Below are 9,818 nucleotides of genomic sequence, written 5' to 3'. Positions count from 1 at the left end.
TTCATAAAAATTGTTTATAGTTAATTTCTCTCCTTCTATATGAAAAATGTTTTGGAAATCTTTACAAATATTCAATATTGAATTTTTGGCTATGTTATCTAAACCATCTATTTTTAATTTCGATTTAATTTTTTCAAATGTATATGAATTTCGATTAGAATTATATGAAAGTATGTTATAATTATTTAAAGGTTTTATTTCTATTGTTGCATATTCTAATTCTACAGGTGTGTCTCTAGTATTTAATAACCTAATATGTTGTATACCTTTGGCAGGTATTAATGAATTAGCTATGAATACTCCTTTCACTATTTCTTTTCCACAGACTAAACTGTCTTCTTTTGTATTTAGTTCAACTACTTGAATTACTTCTACCCTGGGCGGTATTTTGATGTTTTTAATGGTTTTTATTTTTATATTCAAGGGTAAGACTATCTCATCTTCTGAGTTTGAGATCACTAATACGCATGTTTCATAATTTATTTTACAATTATATTTTATCAAAAAATCTCTACCTAATATACCATCTGTAGGTAAATTTATATTGTTTTTTATGACATTGAATTTGTGAGGTATTGTTTTACCATCAAAAAATAAATTTATATCTATTAAACCTTCTGTGGTTGTTTTTCCTGTTGTTATGCCATTTATTTGGCAGTTTTTTGTGTTATCAAAATTGCTCTTTCCTATTATACCTTTTTTTATTACTGATATCTCTGCCCCTGTGTCTACTAATAAAGTTATATACTTATTGCTACAAGAAGTTTTAACATTAATACTATTATCAATGTTTTCTATCGTTTTAAAATGTATTATTTGTTTTTGTTCTGGTTGTAATTGTTTCGATTGTTGTAACCATTGTTTTGGTTGTGACCTAGGTTGTGATTTGGATACTGCTTTAGGTTGTGCCCCGGGGTTCGTGAACCGGGGGTGTTCCAGTTTTTTTGATTATTGGAATTGTTGTATTGGTTTGATGCATTCCTATTGAAATTTCCATTCGCATTTCTGTTATTATTCGAGAATCCGTTCCTTTGTTGAAAATTCCTGTTTGGTTGCTGTTGTATCATGCTTCTATTTTGTGTTTCTACACTTAGAGCAATTTGTACAGCTTCGTTTAGAGTAGTTGGCCTTGCTGCTGCTACTATATTTCTAAGTCTCTCATTGAGTCCATTGGTGAATGCATTTAATCCTGTGAGATCTGTCATTTTCATTATTACTTGTTTATTTTGGTCACCCTGAGTAGCTATATATATTTGGTTTAAAATTGCTATTTGTTCCTCAATTTTAGAAACAAAATGTGCAACAGTTTGGGTACCTTGTCGCAAACGTACTAAATTATTCTGGACTGTTAATGGATTTTGATTAGGTTTATAGATATTTTTCAGCTTTTGAATAAATTTTGGTATTGTGTCGTCTTCTTCTTCTGAAATGAGTTTGTTTTTAACTCTATCAGATAATTTAGTTGACTTAACAAACCGAAGTAAGATGGATCTCTCGATTTCATCTTTAAGTGATTCAGAATAAAATTGTAAAATGCCTATAAAGTTTGATAAACTTTTAGCATTACCATTGAATTCTGATATTACTTTTGAAGCTGCAATTAAATCAAAATTAGCCATTTTTGCTTTAATATTGTCTATGGGTCTATTTAATTGTTCTGTGATTGACTTAGGTTGCAAATATTTTTCTATCTGCTCTACTAAACTATCAAATTCCAACCTTAAATTCTTGATATCTTTGATATCTGTATTTTCTTCTATATCTAACCAGATTTGATGTATTATTAGTTTTGTCTTCACTATGTACTGTTTCGTGTAAACTCTATTTGGAGTTTTCTTTAAATTTTTTAATATTTTTCTTAAGTCAATTAAATCCATATGACATTAAATTTATTGCTTATGCAAAGTATTTGCTAATAATATAATGAAGCAAAAATATTACAATAATTATTATTGAAATTACGCATGAAATTATCAGTATCATATAAATGTGTTCATTACTTTTGTCATGATCTGATCTGGAGTACATTATTGGAAAATTTTTATATTATTTAACAATAGTTTGAAAAAAATATATATTTTTTTTTTTATATATGATTTTTATTTAATTTTTATACCTAAACATTAGCATTTCTAACTGCTTGTTTTTTAATATACTTTTTAAAATGTGAATTAATTTTTATTATTATTAATATAAATAGACATATAAAGTTTAAATATGATATATAATTATAAGTATTAAAATTATTTGTTGATGCTGTTGCTGCTACATTGTTGTTTACTATTTCTTCTGTTGATTGGGTTCCACCCATTTTTCTTCAACTCCTTAAGCTGTTGCCGTAAAATATTTTTATTTTCTCCTTGAGATATCTGCAAGAGACACTTGAGGTTGCCAATTTCTTTGGATACTCTTCGTTTTTTGCCACCACGCACCTTCTTTTTTCTTTGTTCGATTGTTATTGGCTGCTGTCTTCCACCTGGATGACGTTGCTTATATTGCTCAATTGATATCGGTCTTGGGCCTGCCTTTGGATTTTTTAACGCTTCTTCTAAAGTTTTCACCGCTGCCGCAAAATGTCTGTCAAAATCTTCTTGAGACATATTGTTTAATAATTTCTGAAGATTGCTTCTATTAATTTATTCGCATAATCTATCAGATAATTATGTTTGTTTAAATGTTTGTTCAGAATATTTTTATTTTTGTAGCTTTTGCCACAGATAAAACAATTATAACTCTTCATTATTTCAAAGGTTCATCAATTGCATATTATTTGATTTAATGATTTCCAGATTCCTATGGTCCGTCAATTGCATATTATTTAATGATTTCCAGATTCCTATGGTCCGTCAATTGCATATTATTTAATAGTGTTTGCTTTAATGATTTCCAGATTCCTATGGTCCGTCAATTGCAGGATCGCCATGTAATGTTATCAGGATCGCCATGTAATGTTGTTATCAATGATGGCAGGATTGCTAAGGGATTAAGAACCCCAAAAGGTTTCGACCTAGCAAGGATAAGTATTGATCTGAGCTCTTCAGCCGCCTTTAAGTACTTTCTAAGCTCTTCAGCCGCCTTAATGGTATTACCAGCAGATATGCCGCATATAACCAGAGATTCAAAATACAGTTTATTCTTGTTGCCTATGCAAATGAATCTAAAAGAATCTTATTTATTTGTAAAATCTTACTCTGTTTATACAAAATATTCTTATCTACTAAACTTATTATTTATTTCCTATATATTCTTGAGTAACCAATCAATGCATTGGTTACTCCCAATTTTTGATAAAGTATATGATTTTTACATGTAAGATATTCATAGTATCTATTATACTATTCTAACATATGTTATCTATTTCTTATGCATTTTTACTTGTATATATTATTATAAGTGTTATTCATAAGGTTTAACATTTCTCTAAAGGAATTTGTGTTACTACCGTACAATGACCACATATGATAAAACGTTTGGCTCGCGCATCATGTTACGAGTGCACAATCATAACGGCGTGAGTCAAACAAAATTTAAAAGTGTAATATGATCAAAGTCAAAACAACAAAGCGACAAATGTGCATTCAATAAATTATGTCACAATTGTTTTGTTACTTTATGCAATGACTTGCCATATTAAACAATGATGTAGGTCATGGGCACCACAATATTTGCAATCTCCTTAACGCATCTACTAACAACTGCCTGAGAAATATTTAACAAAAAGCTTTGGCCCACAGAACGCTGATAACATCCTATAAATTAACATAATTGATTCACTTTTTTTGCAATTATTAAATATCAACTTACCTTGAGCAAAAAAGCGAATTGCAACAAGTACGCGTATGTCCCTCGAAATTCCATCTGATTGACTTCTCGGTACCATGTACGGAGTTATTTCTGCCATGAAAAGCTTACATAAATATTTCGAAAGACGAAATATTTCAATAAAACGCGCATCAGATATAGCGAAGGGGTCTGTAGAATTCCGCAAACATTTTCTTTTCCAACGTAAATGACTCCGTGAATCTCTCACATCACCAGAAAAAAAAAATCTCTTTCTTATCAAAAAGTCCATTATTTAATTAATTCGCACACTAATGTTATATTAATTGAATATTAATTTAAATTTCGCAATTGCTAAATATTTTTTGTTGAAGTATGTGTTTTTAAATTTAAATTCAAATTTAAATTATAAGTCCAACAGCTGACAATTTTTGTATTTATTTTGACATTTCAGTGCATTTCAGCATTATCCGCATCGCCGGATAAATTTAGCGAAGAGATTGTGTTAGCAGAATCGCACAATCGCTAATTCTCCTAAAATAAGCGAATCGCTTATTTAAGAATTTTAGCGAAGAGATTGAAGTTTTAGCGATAGTGATTAGTGGAATCGGCCTGCTGGTTTCATTTTGATTGCTTGCTAATAGTCAATTTTACATTTTTGACTATTATGCGTTTGCAACGTGCTTGCTTATGCGTTAGTTGCTTGTGTTTTGTATAAGCGAATGTGTATGGATTTCTTCTTTTTGTTTTGGTTTTTTGTTGGTTTTGTGCATTGAATAAAGTTATGCAAAATTGTAAGCAATGTATGTGTGTAAAATTTGTATGCAAATAATATAATTTTATCTGTAATTAGATTATGCCTAAATTTATGTTTTACGAATTAGTTTTATACCTAAATACGATTTAATAATTATAATAACATAAATGAGTAGTGACTTGTATATTTAGTTTTGTAGGTTGTTTGATTTTCCCCTGCTATATATATAAACATAGCCAATACAGTCTGCGTACACCTCACAAATTTTGATATGTGACAAAGAAAGACAACATAAATAAATATTTTCAATTAAAATTTTTATATATACTTATTCTTTGAAATCTAAAGTTTAAATAGCAAAAGACAAAAATTGTATTTGTTCGTTCATTCTTGAGATAACAAAAAGTCTGCGTACAGTTTGTTTGTTTAGATAATATCGCTAATTTTTAAGCAGTTTGTTCTTATTTTTGCTCATTTGGTATTCTTAAGCATTTGAATTCAACATTAAGCGAGCTCAGTGATCAATTAATTTTTAAGTAATAACTATTTTAAAGTATGGAAGCAAGGAGAAAAGAAATCAGTGTATATGAAAAAAAAATTATTAAACTATGGAAAGATGGAAAATGTTTCCGAAAAATTAGTAAAACTATTGGAAGAACGCATTCATCAGTCCAGCGCGTAGAGGACAATTTTAAAGAAATAGGAATTTAAAAGAAATACATAAATAAACCTCCGGAGTTCTAGAAACAAGTGATACTTTCAGACAAAAGCAGAATCAGTCTTTATGGGGCCTATATTTACACTTTTATCCCGTTATCTCAAGAATGAACAGACGAATACAATTTTTGTCTTTTGCTATTTAAAATTAAGATTTTAAAGAATATATATGTAGTAAATAATACCCCGTTTTATACAATATGTAATGTAATGAATTAATTAATTAATTATTATACTTTTAAATATAAACTTGTAGTTCCAGGTTTGTTTTGAATTTAGTAAGTTTTATCAATTGTACTGACAATGTTTTAACTTAACTTATTGTCTACTTCAACAATTTCTACGACGCACATGCACACTGCATTTCCCAACGACCGCCGCGCATAACAACTCAACTTCAACTGAACTTTATTCGCTGCACTTCTTGTGTCATCTTAATTCCAAAGCAGAGTTGCCAACCTCACAACTCGGCTATTTCTGACATGTCGTTCGCCCCGAATGACCCCACTTCTGCATATTCTCTGCTACGCTATAGGTATTAATCGGACCCTCGTTTTCATCCACTTTCTCTATTTTATAACGACCCTTCCCCAACTTTTCCACGATCCTGTACGGTCCCAGAAATTTCGGTCTTAGTTTTATACCTGTACCCAGTTCAGTTCGCTTAATGGCAACCAACTCCCCTTCCTTATATTCCTGTTCTCTAACTCTTTCTTTATCGACCCCTTATTATTCTCTTTATGTAAACTTGATATGTTTGCTTTCGCTTCATCTCGTATTTCATCCCGCTGACGATCTAACTGTAATAGATACTCTTCATCTAACAACTCTCTTAAACCCAAACTATCTTGGATACGTATATCAAATCCTGTCAATACTTTAAACGGTGCATGCTTAGTGCTTTGTGGCGAAATGCTATTAATAAATTGTTGGACGCGCCCAACGAATTTATACCAATTTTCACTATTATTCACACATAGGGCCGTCATTGGCCCTATGTGCTCTTAACAAGAGGTAACAAGAGGTCTATCTCCTCTTTTGCGTTAGCTACCAAACACTTTACACATGATTTAACGACTTTTTCAACTTTCGTGGATGCGTTTGGAATATAATATTGCCTTTGTAAAATTTCTAAAGTTTTTTTAGATGCGAAATGTCCCTGTTTGTGTGCCATTTTTATAATTTCTGTTTTCATATCTGCAGGTATCATTAAAAGCTCTTTTACTTGATCTTTATACAAGATATCAGCATGAATATAAAAATCTTCATACGTACCTGCTTTCAAGGCATGTCTTACGGCTTTTGCCCAACCATCTTGAATTTGTGCCTCCCTAACATGATTCGTTAGTGAACTTTCTACCATCAAACAATAGACTCTATTTAACGCATCAACGTGCTTCATCTTTGTTCCAGCTCGGTGTTCAACTTTATAATCGAATTCTTGAAGGAACATCGCCCATCTTGCCACCCTTGGTGGTACATCGTTTTTATTCATTGTCATGGAAAAAGCTTTACAATCAGTCATTATTTAAACTCTGTGACCCAAAATATAAACGCGCCACTTTTTCAATGCTGATTCGACAGCCAACACTTCCAATTCATAGAAATGATACTTCTGTTCTGGTTTTGTAGTTTTCCTACTCATATATTCAACTGGGTGCATTTGTTGATCCTCAGAATTTCGCTGCATGAGAGCAGCACCATAACTAAACATGCTAGCATCAGCATGTATTTAGGTGTATGCTTCTGCGTTGAACAATGTCAACACCGGAGCACCTATCAACAAGCACTTCAGCTGTTGGACTGCCACAACTATTTCGTCCGCAATGCGGAATGAACAATCTTTCCGCAAGCAGTCCGACAACGGTTTTGCCACTCTTGCAAAATCATGTACAAAACGCCGGAAGTACAAAGCTAGTCCCAAAAATCTTTGTAGCGATTTTTTATAGAATAGTAACGGAAACTTTTTGACTGCTTTAAACTTCTCCTCTGACCGTACCAATTTCCAGAACGTACCCCAAGAACGTTACTTTTGTCTTCAAAAATTGGCCTTTCTCCCACTTTATTCGCAGCCCATACGACTCAGCTAATCTTAAGACTTCCTCCAACTTTTCCATTTCTTCCTGAATTGTATTCGAAGGGATAATAATGTCGTCCATGTACACAACAATTGTACCATCCTGCATCAATTTTCGAAACATCGATTGTATGAACCTACAGAACACGGCGGGAGAGTTGGAAATACCAAATGGTACAAAGAGAAACTCATATTGACCACTCGGAGTCACGAATGCTGTATATTTTTGAGAATCTTCAGTGACAGCCACATGGAAGAATCCATTCTGTAAATCTAACGTTGTGTACCTTTTCGCTTTTTGTAACTTGGCCAACACATGGTCTATAATTGCCATAGGAAAATTGTCTCTTATTATTTTCTTATTCAATTTTCTATAATCACAACAGAGCCGTTTAGTTCCACCCTTCTTGGAAACAAATACCACTAGTGATGCAAAGTCGGAATTGCTCTCTCGAATAATACCCTCACTTAACCAATCTTGAATTTGGCTCTCAACAATTTCTTGGTCAGCGTAAGGCATTCTTCTCGGTCCTTCGTAAATCGGCTTTTCGTCAACTAAAACTAATTTCATTTCGACAGATGATTTATTGATCTTCTTCGGTCTATATTCATCAATCATTCGGCAAATTCGGTCCTTTTCTTCATCACCTTTTTTACTTTTTCTTTCTCCTTCTTCTTTACTTGACTGGCAGGGAGTGTGCACGTTTATTTGGCTTGGCGAGATATAAATTATTCTAGTCTAATTTTTTCCTAAATTGAATAAATAAATAAACATTTTGCGTGTGTGTAAAATAATCGTGTTTGTTTTTCATATATTTGTTGGTGCCGAAACCCGGGAGTTTCGGTTTTTATTTAAAAATTAAATTGCGTTTTTGGCTTTTTGGCGTTTTTATACGAAGAAAATATGGCTGCCCTAAATAGGCGTACGGCTGCGTGGTCATCATTAAAGCTGGTAGCTGCAAAAATACTGGCAGATGACAACGTTGGCATGCAGCAAGATCGTGCAACATTGCAGGCACACTTCGAAAAACTACAAACTGCGCATGATTTGCTTGCATTTTTAGAGACACGAGCTCACAGTCTAGTTGGCACTGTTTGGCAAGCAATGGAGAGCAAACCAAAATCTGATGGCAAGACCGCTACACTACAATATCGTGGCACATCTCAGGCTGATCATAAAAGGCCAGGCTCACGTCTAATGAGGACAAACCTAATAGCAACTACTTCAGGCCACTGCCAGTTTTGCAATGACGCATCGCACCAAATAGGCAACTGCACCAGGCTATTGGCTTGCTCACCAGCGGAGCGCTTCACATTGCTTAAAGGCTCGAATCTTTGCTTCAATTGCTTGAAACCTGGACATTCTACTAAGGCATGTGGCTCAACTAATTGTCGCTTATGCAATGGCAGGCATCACACTCTACTATGCCGAAGTTCACCAGCGCAAACTCCTCCTTTGCAAGAGTCCAAACAGCAGGCACAAACTACACCTCAGGCACCAGCGAAACCGAACCAGGCTGGCATCCCACCACGTGTGCATCAGTGACTACACCATTCAATGCAGACATTCGCTACTATAGGCAATCGGGTTATACTCTTGGCAACAGCACAAATACGCATCTTAAATGGCTTTGGCGATATCGACTCGTGTCGAGCTCTATGCGATCCAGGCTCTCAGGTAAGTCTAATGAGTACGCGATATTTTAATCAACTGGCTCTGCGGAAGCAGAAAAGTGCATTGCAATTACAAGGCGTTGGCAGTGGCAATCGTTCATATACTAATGGCCGGGCAGTCTTGCGCATATTTTCGACTGTCAATGCTTTATTTGGCTTGGATGTTGAATTCTACATCATCAACAAAATTACCTCAGCAATCCCTGTGGCTCCAATCATGGAAAACTGTTGGCAGCATTTACGCAATTTGCCTTTGGCAGACCCGAAATTTGGCGAAACTGGTGTTATAGATGCATTGCTTGGCTCAGACGTATGGGGCCAATTGTTGGCAGATGGCATAGTTCGTGGCGAACTTGATGATCCTGTGGCACAAAATACGCAATTAGGCTGGGTTGTATTCGGACCAGCCGAAGCAACCGTGCATAATTACAAGGCGGAACAATCTATGGCATTGCGTGTGGAGGCGCCTGATGAGCGAGTTGATGACCTTCTACACAAGCTATTTGAATCCAAAGAAATTGACATGGCTAAAGGCGATACACTAGCAGCAGTTGATCTTTGCGAGTGCATTTTCATGAGCACACATAAGCGTTTTGATGATGGCAGTTATTGTGTACAAATACCATTTACACCTGATGCTCCACCACTTGGCAATTCACATCAGATGGCACTCAGGCAATTTCACCAGTTGGAACGAAAATTGGCATCCAACTCAGAGCTGAGGCAAAGATATGTGGCTTTTATGCGCGAATACGAACAACTTGGTCACATGCACCCTATTCAGCATCATTCAGGCGACCCATCTCAGGCATA

The 9,818-nt window shown here is 34.3% G+C and overlaps 1 protein-coding gene across 1 annotated transcript in view; it reads left to right on the top strand.

Moving 5' to 3' along the window:
- The first annotated feature begins 8,889 nt into the window (after nt 1–8,889).
- Nucleotides 8,890–9,818, top strand: part of LOC119667341 — a 2,565-nt gene continuing 1,636 nt past the window's right edge. The window contains exon 1 of the mRNA XM_038076630.1: nt 8,890–9,813. Within this exon, the coding sequence (XP_037932558.1) occupies nt 8,890–9,813 (924 nt within the window). The remainder of the gene's footprint in view (nt 9,814–9,818) is intronic.

This window comes from Teleopsis dalmanni, chromosome 1 (assembly GCF_002237135.1).
Source record: "Teleopsis dalmanni isolate 2A chromosome 1, ASM223713v2, whole genome shotgun sequence".
NCBI classification, from domain to species: Eukaryota; Metazoa; Arthropoda; class Insecta; order Diptera; family Diopsidae; genus Teleopsis; species Teleopsis dalmanni.
Note: the sequence above shows the minus strand (reverse complement) of the source record. Positions and strands in the feature narration are given on the sequence as shown.